Below are 16,927 nucleotides of genomic sequence, written 5' to 3' on the forward strand. Positions count from 1 at the left end.
TTTTCTCGAATAAAGGCAGTGCTCCAGCATGGCCGCAGTCAAATGACTGAAACGAGTAAAAAAGAATTATTATTATTATATTCAAGTAACTGCCTGGAATCAAACTTGGAATCTTGGGGTTAGTAGCCCATGCTCTTAACCCCAAGATTCCAAGTTTGATTCCAGGCAGTGACCTGAATAATGATAATAATATCGGAAAAATACCTTAGGAATGAGAACCCAGGTTCGAAATTCCCCCAAGACACCTGATGAAGGCTGGAGAGTACATCAGCTAAAATGTTGTGTTAACAACAAACAAGATGAGGACGAATATCCGTCAAATGTATATTATATATATATATATATCTATTAAAGTATTTTGTTTTGCTATGCAGTAACTCAAGATCCTGCAGATCCATCACCACAACGCCGACTGAACTTTGCTCGTCTCGTCATGATGTACACACGAAAATTTGAAGCCACAGATCCACGAGAAGCTCTCCAATATTTCTTTTTCTTGCGGTAAATTGCTATGTTCATCATCTCTTTTTCTCCCTTCCCCCTCTTATGATGGTTATAAATGAACTTCACTGTCATACAAGCAATGTTTTTTGTTTCCAGTTTTGTCTGATAAACATGTTTTGCCTTGGGGAAATATTACTGTGCTTGGAAGCAGTTGAGGGGTTGTAATGGGAAGGGCATTTCTTGTAGAAAATCTGCTTCAACAAATTCTGTCTCACCCTATTATGCAATGGGAAAGTGGACATTAAATGATGATGATGATGATTATATACAAACACACTCAATTACATATTTCATCATCATCATCATCATTTAATGTCCTTTGTCCATGCTGTCACAGGTTGGACGGTTTGACTGGGCTGGCACACTGGAAGGCTGCACCAGATTCTAGTCTGATTTAGCATGGTTTTCTATGGCTGGATGCCGTTTCTAATGCTAACCACTCTGAGTGCTTTTATGTGCCACCGGCATGGGTGCCATTTGCATGACACCAGGGTGCGGTTACCTGCCAATTTGCATGACACCGGTATCTGCCGCATAACTTTGAAGTTGTTGGGTTGCTACTGCAGGCTTTATCTTTACAGTGTGTTTTGTAAGAGAATTCAACCTGCACACTTGTCTGAGGTACTACATAGCGAGACTGAACCTAAAAACCTGTGGTTGGGAAACTTCTTAACCACACAGCCATGTCTGTATCTAGATTTGGTGTATGATATCCATGACTACAGCTTGACTCCAGTCTATGCCATTATGGAATAAGGAATGGCAACAACAAAAAGCATGTTCTCTTTGGCTTATTTAACATCATATACTGTATTCACTAGTGGTCGATGCCTGTGCCCCCTGACTGGCTCCTGTGCCGGTGGTACGTATAAAGCACTATCCGAATGTGATCAATGCCTGGGCCACCTGACTGGCTCCTGTGCTGGTGGCACATAAAAAGCACCATCCAAACGTAGTCGATGCCAGTGCCCCTGACTGGCTCCTGTGCCGGTGGCATGTAAAAAGCACTATCCGAATGTGATCGATGCCCGGCCCACCTAACTGGCTCCTGTACCAGTGGCATGTAAAAAACATCTCGGAGTGGTTGGTGTTAGGAAGGGCATTCAGCTGTAGAAACATTGTCAGATCAGATTGGAGCCTGGTGCTGCCGTTGACTCTTCAGACCTCAGTCAAACCGTCCAACCCAAGCTAGCATAGAAAATGGACGTTAAATGATGATGATGATGATGTGTTTGTGTGTGTTACTCTTTAATGTCAACACTTGTTAAAGAATAATATGTATTCTACAAAAAGTATTGATAATTGATCAGTTTAATGTCAAATTGTTTTATAACTTGATATAAAAAAGCATTGATATGTCTGTCTGTCTGTCTACCTTTATTTTGTTCCTATTTTTCAAGGAATATAAAGTCATCCACTGAAGGAAACCTTTTCATGTCTTGTGTGACAGAACTTATTTTTGAAACTAAAGAGGTTAGTACTTAATCATTTATTTTGTTTGATAGTATTATTATATGCTCCCCTTCTTTTATGTCATTAAATCTTAAAAGGAGCTAACAATTTATCCTCTACTACATGGTTGCTCAACCTGCTAGATATAGCAGCCAACTCTCCCTCTAATGACACTTTGTTATATTTAAAGCAGACACCTTGAATAATGTAGTTCTAGATACATTACGCCTGAAAATAAGATGTACTGCTCATGGCTGAAATGCTGTTAGTCATAACTCTGCTTGATTAGATCAGACCTGGGGTTAAACAAGTTTCAAATTCTTGGTGGTCAATTGCAGAAGCATGATTGCTGGATTAAATATCTCATTGTATTTAGTTAACTCCCTTTATTTTCAGAGTTTCACACCAACTAGAGTTGCGAGGTGATGAAAAAAATGTACCAGTCACTTTTGGTGTTGGCTGAATCTAGTATACTCTCCTTGCCAAACTTATGGGTTTCGTGTCAAAGCTAGAAATCATTTTTAAAACTGCTTGGTTTTTAGTTTTGTCCTTTTATATGCTGAGCTCAACTTTGCCTTCCATTGTTTCATGGTTGATAAAATAAAATACCTGTCAAGTACTGACGGTGATTTAATTGAATAATTTCTTCCTCCAAAATTTCAGGCCTTAAGCCTAGCTTAGAAATTATTATTTTGCTTTTAATCTGCTTGTTTGATATAGTCCAGGCACATGCCGTCAGTAATTACTCAGGCGCATGACTGAGTTGAAGGCAGAATTACTTCTGCTTTTATAGCGCATAAAGAAAACGTTGTTGTAAGAATGTACGCAGCACGTTTTAATACTGGGATTGAAAGGCAGGGGTGAATTATGCCTACCTAATCTACAAAAAAATAAGGTATTTTACATTTTATGCATAGTAATCAGAGTAACCTTCATAATTTTATTGAATTAGGTGCATATTTTGCCATAAAAGAAATATGTTACTATCAATCTATTTTATTCAAGCTAGGCACTCCCTACCTTGCCTATCCAGGCAGTATGAACCTGATATAGTCGCGTGCCAAGTCATCCCCAGCAACTTAGAGGAATTGAAGATTAATAGATGTTTAGATGTAATTGAAAGTTTGGGAAAGGAAAGTGAGAGCAATATAGAAATACCATCATTCTTGGTACAAGGCTAGCAATTTTAAGGGGAGGAGAGGATTAGTTGAATGCAATAAACCTCAGTGCTTGACTGGTACTTTATTTTATTGACAAAAGGATGAAAGGCAAAATTGAACTCAGAATGTAAAGGACTAGAAGAAATGATGCTAAGCATTTTGTCTGATGTGTTTCCAGTTCTACCAGTTTGCCACTTTATCAATAAAAATAAAAATAAATAGGTGCAGGAGTGTCTGTGTGGTAAGAAGCTTGCTTCCCAACCACATGGTTCTGGGTGCAGCCCCACTGTGTGGCACTTGAGGCAAGTGTCTTCTATTATAACCTTGGGCCGACCAAAGCCTTGGGAGAGGATTTGGTAGACAGAAACTACAAGAAGCCCATTGTTTATATATGTATTTGTATGTCTGTGTTTGTCCCCACACTATCGCTTGACAACCGATGTTGGTGTGTTTATGTCCCTGTAACTTAGCGGTTCAGCAAAACAAACTGATAAAATAAGTACTAGGCTTACAAAGAATAAGTCCTAGGGTCAATTTCTTCAACCAACACACTTTAAGGCAGTTAAACAAGTAAAAGAATAAAGTTACATAGTAGACCAGTTCCATCCATCACCAATGTTCCTATACAAACATCAATTCTGGTGTTGTTGAATAAAACCAATGAATATTTTGTTTGTTTTTGATTGATATTTTTCAATGATTTCTTTCCAGTTTGAAATGATGCTGGGTAAACTCAATCAAGATGGTATTCGTCTGGTAAGTTTATCAAAGTGTTTTTGTCATTTAAATTTTTGTTAAGTGCTCTCTTTTATTTCTTTTCTTAAATAAATATTTGTTAATTATTGATGTCATAAGAATTTATAAGCCTCAAGAGAATGTGAAATTAGTCATTTTTGGAACAGTGTCTTGAAGCAGATAAAGCTATAAATAAACATGTAAATGTTAGGTTTTAAAAAAAAACCCTTTGGGTAGAAAAGTCAAAGGCTGCCAATGAGACATGGACCCTACAGGTGGCCTTTTTCTCTCCAAAAGGGATTTTTTTAACCCAATATTTACATGCTCTAAGGTGGCTAGCTGGCAGAAACATTAGAACGTTAGCACGCTGAAATGCTTAGTGGTATTTCGTCTGCCGTTACGTTCTGAGTTCAAATTCTGTCAAGGTCGACTTTGCCTTTCATGGTTGATAAATTAAGTACCAGTTACGCACTGGGGTCGATGTAATCGTCTTAATCCCTTTGTCTGTCCTTATTTGTCCCCTCTATGTTTAGCCCCTTGTGGGCAATAAAGAAATAAGAAACATTAGAACGATGGGTGGAATGCTTAGCAGTATTTCACCTGTCTTGACATTCTGAGTTCAAATTCTGCCATGGTCAACTTTGCCTTTCATCTTTTTGGGGTTGATAAATTTATAGCTTTATCAACTTCAAGCTACACTGTTCCAAAAAAAAGGAATAGTTATGTTTTCTTTGAATTAAATTTCATTCAAAATTTTAATGATTAAGTCAAGACTTCTTTTCCCTTCTCTTTGTAGCCTGGAGCAATCGACAAATTCCAAGCTGACAGTGAAGACATTATAAAATTAGTGGCAAAAAGTACCCAGGATAAAGGTTTCTTTGAAGAAGCTGTTAAATTATATGACTTAGCACATGTAAGTTATTTCTACCTGAGTCTTTTAATTTCTCAATACATCTTGAATCATCTTACAGTCTAAGACGATGGTGATGAGAACTGACACCTAAGTTAACATGTTCAAGAAGGTGAATAGAAGAGAGAGTGTGGTGACAGAAGAACCAAAAGAAGGTTGGGTAAAGGTTGGAAGTATGTGTGTGTGTGTGTGTAAGAGAGAGATGGGAGTGGATGATGTATATAAATGGAAAATGTGGTGATCAGATGTAAATAACTGTTCAATTTCACTAGAATGTTTCTCGTGCCATTCAGTAACAACTTTAGCTGTGTGATTTGGTGCATTATCATCCTGAAAGATTGTGTTTCCCTCCGGAAATAGTTCTGCAACGACAGGATGAATTTGACCAGATAAAAGGCTTAAATAGCCTTGACTATTAATTCTGCCATGAAGGGAAACCATTGGGCTGGCAGATTTCCAAGCTTTAGCCCACCAGATCATCACAGATCATCCTCCATGTTTAACAGTTGGAAGAAGGTCAGTGGTTGGAAATAGAGTAAAGGATGACTTGTTCGAGAAAATAACAGTCTTCCACTGCTCTAGGAACCAATTCCGTAGGTTTTTACTCCACTCTAAATGCTTTCCAACGTTTGATTTTGAAAGTAGTGGTTTTCTGATTGCAGCCCTCCCATGGAATCCGGCTTTGTTCAGCTCCTGGCGAACAGTTTTTGTGGAAACTGGGTTCTTGAGGTGGTCATTAAGCTCTGCAGTAATTTTGGGAGCTGTGCTTGTCTGAAAGTTTTGGTTTTCTTCCAGAGTTTTGTTTTGACAAGGAGGTTTTTCCCTCTTTCTCAAAGGCTGTCATTACTTTCGAAACAGTACTTCTTGATACACCAAACATTTCAGCTGTTTTCATTACGCTAGCACCTGCCATACGAGCACCAACAATTTGACCCCTTTGAAAGTCCGATAGATCTGTCATTTTAATGAATTTTAATTACCTTTTCCTGATGATATCTGAAAAGAAAAAGCAATTTTAGCAAAACATATTAAGCAACACTAATAATAAATAAAAAAAACATAAAAATAAACAAGCTTTTGATGATTGTATAGATATTTCAAAATTATGATGCTAAGTGTTTCCATTATTTTGTCCAACCCCTGTATATATATATATATATATATATATATATATATATATACACACACATGCACACAAGTTTTATTTTCTGGTTGATGCTATTCTCTGTCATAAAGCATTTATGAAATGCTTCAGATTATTGGTAAAAACTGTAAAGGATATTTTGACCTTAAACACTGGAAAACCAATACCAGTTAGATACCAGTATTGATTAAATAAGCTCTATTTTGTCCTGTAAAATTTTAGTCTTGTGCTTTCTTGAAAGAGATCATTATATTAAATTACCATTGCAAAATGTGAAATAATTATTTTTCAGTCACATGATCAAGTGATGATTTTATTAAACAAACTGCTGAGTGATGTTGTTTCCCAACCTAATTTACCACAGTCCAACCGAGAAAGACTCCGAGCTTTGGCATTAGACATTGCCCAACGGTAGGTATTAAAGCTTCTTTTAATGTTTCATATTAGGGTCCACCACTCCATTGTAATATATCCATTTCCAAGTAGATTCTCTAGTCCTGTTGCAGACAGCTGCTCTAGTACCCTGTCCATGTTGTAAAGTTTTGGCAATAGGAAGAGCATCTAACTGTTAATAAAAAAAAGAAGAAAAAAAACTCTGCCAAAACATGACATACACTCAAAAAGCAGGTGGTGGTTTCTTTTTATACTGCTCTGTGTGTGTGTGTGCCAGATGGCGAAAGACCATGGCAAGATGCAATGAGAGCTTTGCAAGCAGTAAAATTAGAAGAGACAGAGGTAAGAAACTTTGTTTGTGAACTGGAGTTTGAAGGCTGATCTCAAAATGCTGAGCCTTATGAAGGAAATGACAAAGGACAGAGATATGTGGTGCATTGCTGTATTCAAGAAGATAAGCCCATCACAACAGAATTGATATCTTAAAACCACAGTGGTACTTTAAAAAGCATTGGTGGTGGTACCATGTAAAAAAAATTCTGGTGCTGGTGCTACATAAAAAGCATTGGAGATGGTGCCATATAAAAAGCACTGGTGATGGTGCCACGTAAAAAGTACTGGTGATGGTACCATATAAAAAGCACTGGTGATGGTACCATGTAAAAAGCAGCCGGTACATTAAAGTGGTTGGCATTAGGAAGGGCATCTAGCTGCAGAAACCATGCCAAAGCAAACTGTGGAACCTGGTGCAATGCCTGGCCTTGCCAGCTCCTTTCAAGTCATCCAACCCATGCCATTAATGATGATGATGATGATGGTGAGTGAAGGCCACTGAAGTAGAATTAGAAGAGATAGAGGTAAGAAACTGATTCTATGAATCGGTGATTGGTGTGCGTTAGTAAGTGAAGGCCTTTATCAATCAAATAGCTTTTAGCTGATGTGTGTGTGTGTGTGTGTGTATTGGGCAACAGTAACAATCTTCAGTTTATGAGTACAGTACTTTAATCTTTTCTTAACATGAGCAGAAGTTTCATTGTAAAACATTTGCATTTGTGCTTGCTTTTATCTGATTAAAAAAAAAAAAGATGTCGGTATTCGGTATCTATTTTTCTACACCAACCAGCACAAGTGATGATTTCTACACTTACCACTTCACACACACTCAAATGCTCATGTGTATATATGAGCGTGTGGAAGAAGCAGGGTGGTAAACATTTTACAATTGGATGCTTTTTCTTAACCACTAACTTTCCTAACTGTAAAGTAGGAGTAGAATCTGCTAAAGCAAGCAGTCTGAAGCACACATACAATTTCTTTAATTAGTCATGTGATTTCAACCAATCACTAATTTGTAACTCCCTTACTGAGAATTATTGACATCTGATTACAATGAACTTTATTAAATTAGATGATTAAGAAGTAGATTTATATTGATTTTTTTTTTTCCTATTTTAGTTTTCATTTTATTTTAACATTTTTAGCTGAGCTGTAAAAATAATTGTAAATATCTATAAGTGAATTACAAAATTTGTAAAAAATTAGATTTTCATTAAATTAGTCTCTTTAATTCTAGTTTTTCAGGAAATGAATATTTTTTTTTTATTAAAGTCTGCTCTCTATTATGTGTGTATATATATATGTGTGTGTGTGTGTGTAATTTGATTTACAAGAAATTGGAATATTTGTGTGTATGTGATAGAACTAAAGCCATATTAAATAATGGTAAATTTTTGAGAATGGCTTTAAGAGCAACACACTATTTTGGATAAATATCATGACAGAATATGAGTGATGATTGACTATAATTAATTTTATTAATTGTATGATTGGAAAAACTATTTTGATTTACAAACTTTTTTTTTTTAAAGTTATAAAGGTAATGGTTAACAAAAGTTGTGAAAAATTCAATTGGAAAAACTTTTCACTTTGTTTTTTGTTTCTTTAATGAATATTCTTAGGTTAGAGAATGGTTAAGATTCCTTCCTATGGAAAAGGTGGCAGTTAGTGTATTGACTAAAAAAAATGTATGAGACATTTTGGTTGAAAATATCTTGACTAAAATTTAAGATGTTGATGTTTTGAGTAAAAGATAGTTACAAGCAAAGCTGTGCAGTTAAGTCCACTTTGTAATCACATGGTTTCAGGTTCAGTCTCACTGTACAGCATCTTGGGCAAGACTCGTCTGCTATAGCCCTGAGCCTTGTGGTGAATTTATTAGACAGAAATTGCAAAGAAGCTTGTCACATGTGTGTATGTGTCATCATCATAGATCTGCTTTCCATCATGGCAGGGGTTGGATCAGAACTGGTGAGCTGCAAGGATGTGTTGAGTTCTAATCTCAGCTTTGGTTTTGTTTCTACTCTGGATGCACTTCTCAATACCAATGTGTGTGTGTGTGTGTGTGTGTGTCTGTGTGTACCATCATCATCATCCTCATCGTTTAACATCCACTTTCCATGCTGGTATGGGTTGGATGGTTTGACTGAGGACTAGCAAGCTAGATGGCTGCACCAGGCTCCAATCTGATCTGGCAGAGTTTCTACAGCTGGATGCCCTTCCTAACGCCAACCACTCTGAGAGTGTAGTGGGTGCTTTTATTTGCCACTGGCACGAGGGCCAGTCCGGCGGTACTGGCAACGGCCATGCTCAAATGGTGTTTTTAACGTGCACTGGCAATGACCTCGCTCGAATGTTGTTTTTCATGTGCCAGTAAGGCAACGCTCGAATGGTGCTTTCTACATGTCACTGGCACGGGAGCCAGTCAGTGGCCCTGGCAACGATCATGCTTGAATGATGCTTTTAGCGTGCCACTAGCATAGATGCCAGTCATGGGGTGTTGTCATCGAATTTGATTTCAGTTATATATATATTTCTGTCTACAAGTACTTGGTGACCCTGTCAGTGCAGGTGCCACTTAAAAGCACCTAGTCCACACTGTAAAGTGGTTGGTATTAGGAAGGGCATCCAGCTGTAAAAACCTTGCCAAAACAGTCACAGAAACCCGGTGCAGGCTTCTGCCTGGCCAGTTCTTGTAAAAACCATCCCACCCATGCTAACATGAAAGACGGATGTTAAACGATAATGATGATGAACAAGGGATTGCTGAAAGGTTCCTGGTTTTAAGGGTATTGTGAAATGCCTGGTTGGAGGCCCAACCTTCCAAGTTCTTTTACAAGGCTTAGAAAAACTGAAGGACCACTGCAATAAGTGTGTGAATCTGAGAGGTGAATATGTTGAACAAAATCGTAATTAACTGATCCTCCTGTATTTTCTTTTACCCAAAGCCAGGAACTTTTCAGCCCCCCCCCTCTCTCTCTCTCTATATATATATGCATGTATGTGTGTTGTTTTTCTTTACAGATACCAGTCACTTGGACATAATGCAACAAGGGATAATACCAATACTTTCTTCCTCATGTTAGACTTGATGACCTTCTTTGACCAATATCACAGTGGCAACCTCTCTGGTGCCTTGGAGGTTTGTCTTTGTCTTAATCTCTCTTCTATGAACTGAAGTGAAGTATCTTTCCATCTCTAAGCCTGAACAATCAACAAACTTAATCCTTTTGTTATCATACTTCTATTGAAATATGCTGCCTTTGATTCAATTAATTTTAAAAATAATGAAGAATTTATCACAAAGATCAGTGCAGACATGTCTATGCTGCAAGAAGTTTGCTTCCCAACCACATGATTGTGGGTTCAGTCCCATTGCATGGCACCTTTGGCAAATTCTTCTGCCATTGCTCTAGGCTAGCCAGAGTCTTGTGAGGGGGTTTAGTAAATAGAAACTTAAAGAAGTCTATCATGTGTGTGTGTATATGAATATATATAAGTAAATAAATGTATATATGTGAATGTGTGTGTTTGTGTCTTTTTGTCCTGTCATCACATGATGGTTGTAAAATGATTTGTCACTATCATCCTTTCAAGTGTTGGGACTCATGGAGCCGAGGTGGCTGAGTTCCTTTTGAGCATTGGGCCTCATGGAGGCAAAGTGGCAGAGCTCCTTTTGAGTGTTGGGCCTCACTGAGACAATGACCAAGAGCTTTGTCATTGTGTCTTGCTTGAAAAGAAGACCCATCAAGCTGAGTAAGATTGCAGTCGTGGCAGATACTGGTGTCACACAAATTCGTACATGTGCTGGTGGCATGTAAAGCCACCCTGGTGTCACGCAAGTGGCACCCATACCTGTGGCACATTACAAGCACCCATTACATTCTTGGAGTGGTTGGTGTTAGGAAGGGCATCCAGCCATTGAAAACTATGCCAAATCAGACTGGATCCTGGCGCAGCCTTCCAGCTTGCTAGCCCAGTCAAACTTTTCAGCCCATGCCAGCATGGACAACAGACGTTAAATAATGATGATGATACAAGCAGTATTATTCATTTCCAATGTCCTGCATCAGGAAATATTACCTTGCTTGGAGACAAGTCAGAGTTGGTAACAGGAAAGAGATCTGGCTATAGAAGATCTGCCTCTAAGCAAGCATGGAAAAAGTGGACGTTAAAATGACGATTTTATCATAGTTTAAGCTGGTGTTTAGAACCAAATTATCGAAGAAATTTTAATGGAAGGTTGCAATTTTGGATAATTTCAAAAAATCTGTCTCGACTTTTTATAACTCTGTTAGAAGAACATTGGTGAATTAGTACCTGTAATATACTAGAGGTAGTTATTTGTTACCTAATCAAATTAATCTTTATCCTTCCAGGTGATTGGAAAATTGAAAGTTGTTCCGTTAGAAGTTGATTGTGTAAAAGACAGCATCACCAATTTCAATTATTTCTCAGATGAGGTAAAATACTTTTGTGAATCATTAAAAAGCAATCTGACATACGTTCACCATAGTTTTATTGTTATTTCAATATCATTCTTTCTTTTTCATACAATATGTCATCTTTCTAACTACCTATTTATTTATTCTAGATTCGCAAATGTTTACCAGATATCCTATTAGCTACAATGCAAATCCTTAATGCCATTTACCGACAAACAAGGTAAGTTTGCATTTTTAATAACTGGCCTTGTATTTGTATTTTGTGTTTTCTTTAGGAACAGGCATAGCTGTGCGGTAAGAAGCTTGCTTCCCAACCACGTGGTTCCGAGTTCAGTTCCACTGTTTGACACTTTGAGTAAGTGTCTTCTACAGTAGCCCTGGGCCAACCAAAGCCTTGTAAGTGGATTTGGGAGGTAGAAATTGTAAAAAACCTGTCACGCATGTGTCTTCTTTTCCTGACATTGCATAATAATTATAAAATGAATGTCACTGTCATACAAACAATGTCATTCCTTTCCAATCCTCTGCAAAAACATGTCTGGCCATGAGGAAATGTTACCTTGCTTGGAAATAGACAAGGCATCAGGTATAGAAAATATGCCTCAATAAACTCCATACAAGCAGGGGATTCTTCATGGAGACTGAAATGAATTTGAAGGGAGGAAGGTTGTGAGATTGGGAAGAGAATTTCTTTATTACTGGTTTTAATGTAAAACCATCTTGTCACAAACGTTTATAACATTATATCCAATTTTTATAAAAACATAACATTCAAAACCTTTCGCAATAAATCACAAAGAGTGATGAAGATTTCTGAATAAAAACAAAAATATCTGTATGAATTTTATTTTCTGCAAGATGCTTCATCAGAGTTATGCATTGAAACAAATTTTGTGTCTAGGGAAAGTCATTATATCAATATTGATAGACCCTGGAAGACTTGGGATGAGGTAGTGAAGCACGTCCTTCAAATGTTGGGTCTCACAGAGGCAATGACAAGCGACCGAGACCTTTGGAGACATGCTATGCTTGAGAAGACCTGGCAAGCCAAGTGAGACCGTAGCTGTGGCCTATGCCAGTCCCACCGGACTGACTCCTGTGCCGGTGGCTCGTAAAAAGCAGCATACAAGTGTGGTTGATGCCAGTGTTGCCTGACTGGTCCCATGCCGGTAGCACGTAAAAAGGACCATTCAAGTGTGGTTGTTGTCAGTGTCACTGGTCTGGCTCGGGTGCAAGTGGTACGTAAAAAGTACCATATGAGCGTGGTCATTGTCACTGCTGTCTGACTGGCTCCCATGCCAGTGGCACATAAAAAGTACAATTCGAGCGTAGTTGATGCCAGTGCCGCTTGACTGGCCCCTGTGCCAGTGGCACATAAAAAGCACCCACTATACTCTTGGAGTGGCATCCAGCTGTAGAAACCTTGCCAGATAAGATTGGAGCCTGGTGCAGCCTCCTGGCTTGCCAGTCCTCAGTCAAACTGTTCAACCCATGCCAGCATGGAAACCGGATGTTAAATGACGATGATGTGATGATGGTTCAATTCCACTCCTTCATTATTAGTTAATTGGTTAAATACCTATCCATTTAACCCATTAACATATAAAGGAGTGAAATTGAAACACTGTGTGTGCTATTAATATTAGCATAATGACTCTCCCTTGACACAACAAAATTTGCTTACATGCATGAATTCACATAAAGAATTGTGAAAACCAAATGCAAAAAGGAAGTAAATCTGTCTGATGTTCACCGATTTGTGTATTATTACATAATGATTTCACCCTTTAGCATTTAAACTAATTTTATCAAGCCCCAAAATTCTATTGTTTCATGTTAAACCGGTCGAACTTGGCCTCTTACACTACAATGTCATTCTAAAAATACACAATCACATCATCAAAATCTGAAAGCTACAAGATAATGCATAATTAATTCATAATATTTGTGGAAGATTGATAATAAGCTTGTTGACTTATAGAGTAAAACAAAACATAAAAGATGACATTAATTGTCAAGATTATTATTGCAGTATCAAATATGTGGATTAAGAGGGTTTTTTCCTGTTTTACTGCATTCCTAATTCCTTATTTGTAATTCAACCTGGATTTGAGTTTGAAAACCACATGGCTCTGGGTTCAGTCCAACTGTGTGGCACTTTGGGCAAGTGTCTTCTATAGCCTCGGGCTGACCAAAGACTTGTGAGTGGATCTCGTAGATGGAAACTGAAAGAAGCGCGTCATATATATATATATATATATATGTAAGTATGTGTGTGTGTGTATGTTTGTCTCCGCAACATCGTTTGATAACCTATGTTGGTGTGTTTATGTCCCTGTAACTTAGCAGTTCGGCAAAAGAGACTGATAGAATAAGTACAAAGCTTACAAAAAATAAGTCCTGGGGTCAATTTGCTCGACTAAAGCCAGTATGGCTGCAGTCAAACGACTGAAACAAATAAAAGAATAGTTTCATCATCATCATTGTTTAACATCCGTTTTCCATGCTGGCATGGGTTGGACGGTTTGAGTGGGGACTAGCAAACCAGGAGGCTGCACCAGGCTCCAATCTGATCTGGCATTGTTTTTACAGCTGGACGACCCTTCCTAATGCTAACCACTCCAAGAGCGTTGTGAGTACTTTTTACGTGCCACCAGCACAGGATCTAGCCAGGCGGCACTGGTATCGGTCACATTTGGATGGTGCTTTTTACGTGCTCCTGGCACAGGAGCCAGTTGGGGTGGGGTGGCTGGCATCAACAAGTTTTGGATGGTGCTTTTTACGTGCTCCTGGCACAGGAGCCAGTTGGGGTGGGGTGGCTGGATGGTGCTTTTTACATGCCACTGGCATGGGATATTTTGTTTCTGCTTCTTTAGTTAGGCTTAGTGTTGATGTTGATTTATGAAATCTGTCCTAATTTTGTGATTGACTTCAGTTTTCCATTTTCTTGATAATTTTTTTTTCTATATTTCTATAGAAAGTCTTTTCCTCAAAGTCCAGGACCAATCAAAGCTATGGGAAGTGGTCAGGAAGCTGTAAGTATCTGTTAAGTTACCTGTATATGAAGAGTGTTTTTCTGGGTAACATTTTTCTTTAGCTAGCTGTTTTATTAAATGGTGTATTGCTGTGGCCAGAGATAATAGGCCAACCTGCTGTTTGATATGGGATAAGAGCAGAACAGGATTCCCTTCTATGTGACTAGTCATACTTGCAACTAAAGATGGAAAAAAAAAAATGAATTTGTTAGTATTTGACAAACAAAGCCTTAAATAGTTGCTAAAGTATTAAGTTTGTCTCATTAACTTTACATTTTCTTTTTCACACGAATGTAACACTAGGGTCTTATCTATGATGGAAATGATTCTATTTCTTGTACTCTGAAAAATCTGTTTAATTATTTCTATAATCATCATCATCGTTTAACGTCCGCTTTCCATGCTAGCATGGGTTGGACGATTTGACTGAGGACTGGCGAACCAGATGACTACACCAGGTTCCAATCTGATCTGGCAGAGTTTCTACAGCTGGATGCCCTTCCTAACGACAACCACTCCGAGAGTGTAGTGGGTGCCTTTACGTGCCACCGGCACGAAGGCCAGTCAGGAGGTACTGGCAGCGGCCATGCTTGAAATGGTGTATTTTACGTGCCACCTGTACAGGAGCCAGTTCAGCGGTACTGGCAACGAACTCGCTCGAATGTCTTTTCACGTACCACTGGTACAAGTGCCAGGAAGGCAACGTTGGTAATGGTCCTAAGGTTATGTATATAAAAAAACAAAACATTTAGCATGAAATGTTTCTATTTTGTTCTTCACTCATTTATTACTGTTCTTATTGTAACTCCTGTCCATTGTCTGGAAATCTTTCATCACACATCTGTGACTTCTTCAACGACACCCTTCGTCTTTGTGTCTGTGCTTCTGCTCCACTTAGTGGAGCAAAAGCACACACGAAGACGAAAAGTGTCGTTGAGTGACAAAAGATTTCTGGACAATGGACACGAGTTAGAATAAGAACAGTAAAAAACAAGTTACTGTTTTATTTTTCCTTTAAAGATCCAATGAAAAGCTTTTGGGTTTTGAGAAACTAGTTTGTTTGTTTAGTTTTAGTTATTATTAATATTTTATGTAAGCAGGCTCATTTCTTTCCAAATCCAACTTTGCTTTTATTTTAAACTGGGTATCAATACCTTCATCTATCTTGTCCATGTGACAACAATGGATATTGTGTAAAATGAAGTTTGGGTTCAATCCCTCTCTTAAGCACGGAAGATATAGTTCTTGGCAATGAATAATTCAAACTGAAAGATAGTGTTTTATAAAACAGAAAATATGAAAGTAATAATATGTAATATATTTTGGTCTTATTTTAAATTGAAAGGAGTGGACAAAGTGCTCCCAAAAGCCAGAGGTGAAGTTTTCCAGTGCTGGTGTCACTGTAAACACAAATAGTCTGTTTTGTTTCTTTTATAGAAGTTGAATCCAAGATAAGGTGGAAAACTTCTTTATTGTTGCTTTCACAGTAAACAACAAGACCACTCTTTCACAGAAAGACTATCTAGTTATAGAAATATCCACCCAAAACCACATTCAATACATCACAGAAGTGAGATATATGAAAAGATGCGACCTCGGGAGACTGTAAATCTAGAAACGTCAGTACATAGGGTTCCCCAGTTAACATTACATAAAGTTTTGGCTAAGGCCTTCATTCAGAATAGGCCATGTATCTGCAGGTTTAGGCAGGGTTTTTTTTGTTGTTGAAGACTGGCAGTTACCCATGCATGCAAATCTTCCTTCATTGTGTTACTAATGTGCTGCAAGGAAAAGGCCACTGCTTTTAAGGCCAAAACAACATGACACCAGTGTTATTGCCAACATTGTTTGAGCACAAAGGGTGTGAGAGGCTGGATCTGGGTATTTTAAATACTAATGGTTTATTGATATCATTTAACATCTGTTTTCCATGCTGGCATATGTTGGATGGCTTAACAGGCATTGGTATGGCCAGGTCCTACATCAGGTTCTATTGTCTGTTTTGCTATGGTTTCTACAGCTCTATGCTTTTCCTAATGCCATCCACTTTACAAAGTGTACTAGGTGCTTTTTACATGGCACCAGCACTGACAGAGTAATTTTGTTTTAGGTCTGTGATGGTAATGTTTATACAAACAAGAGCAACTTTCTTATCAGATACTGCAAGGCATCTCATCCAATGCTCCAGTGGTTCCATCAATCCTATGCAAATTGACAGTCATTAAAGTTGGATAGAATGCCAGGTAGTGTTCCAACTTTGTGCTCTAAGTTCAAATCATACCAAGGCCAACTTTGCTTTGCATTGTTCTGGGGTTATTTAACAAAGGAGTTTAGGCATGCAATTAACTTTCAATAACTTTAGAAAAATTTGCCTGAAAGATATTTTAATATGCTAAAGTCTTTTTTTTTTTTTATCCTTCCAGAGTTTAAATCAATTGAGAAGTAAAGCAAAAGCTCTGATTATGTTTGTTGGAATGTTACCATATCGACTGCCCGGAGATACAAATGCTCGCTTGGTTCAGTTAGAAGTGCAGATGAACTAAAGTGAAACGTCCAAATTTGTTGATCTTGGAGGAATGTAATCTGGAAGAGACTTCTAAATTCTTTCCAAACATTTGTATTTGTAAAGAGGAGGGAAACTGTATGAAAAAAATTTTTACGTATTAAAACAACCAATTAAAAGTAATAAATCATATATATAATACAATATATATATATATATGTCTTTGTAAGTTGGAATTTTTTTTTTCTATTAACCCTTTAGCATTCAGATTATTCTGTCAAATGTCATGTTTATTTATTCACATTGCTTT

General features: G+C 37.8%; 1 protein-coding gene across 1 annotated transcript in view; it reads left to right on the forward strand.

The window, feature by feature from the left end:
• LOC106873909 (nuclear pore complex protein Nup93) overlaps nt 1–16,846 on the forward strand; it is a 36,777-nt gene extending 19,931 nt beyond the window's left edge. Inside the window, exons 15-24 of the mRNA XM_014921441.2 lie at nt 375–501; nt 1,905–1,977; nt 3,828–3,872; nt 4,648–4,764; nt 6,198–6,316; nt 9,659–9,776; nt 11,014–11,097; nt 11,229–11,299; nt 14,057–14,114; nt 16,538–16,846. Coding sequence (XP_014776927.1) covers nt 375–501; nt 1,905–1,977; nt 3,828–3,872; nt 4,648–4,764; nt 6,198–6,316; nt 9,659–9,776; nt 11,014–11,097; nt 11,229–11,299; nt 14,057–14,114; nt 16,538–16,657 — 932 coding nt within the window. The 3' untranslated portion in view covers nt 16,658–16,846. The remainder of the gene's footprint in view (nt 1–374; nt 502–1,904; nt 1,978–3,827; nt 3,873–4,647; nt 4,765–6,197; nt 6,317–9,658; nt 9,777–11,013; nt 11,098–11,228; nt 11,300–14,056; nt 14,115–16,537) is intronic.
• Nucleotides 16,847–16,927: the final 81 nt, after the last annotated feature.

This window comes from Octopus bimaculoides, chromosome 3 (genome assembly GCF_001194135.2).
Source record: "Octopus bimaculoides isolate UCB-OBI-ISO-001 chromosome 3, ASM119413v2, whole genome shotgun sequence".
NCBI lineage: Eukaryota > Metazoa > Mollusca > Cephalopoda > Octopoda > Octopodidae > Octopus > Octopus bimaculoides.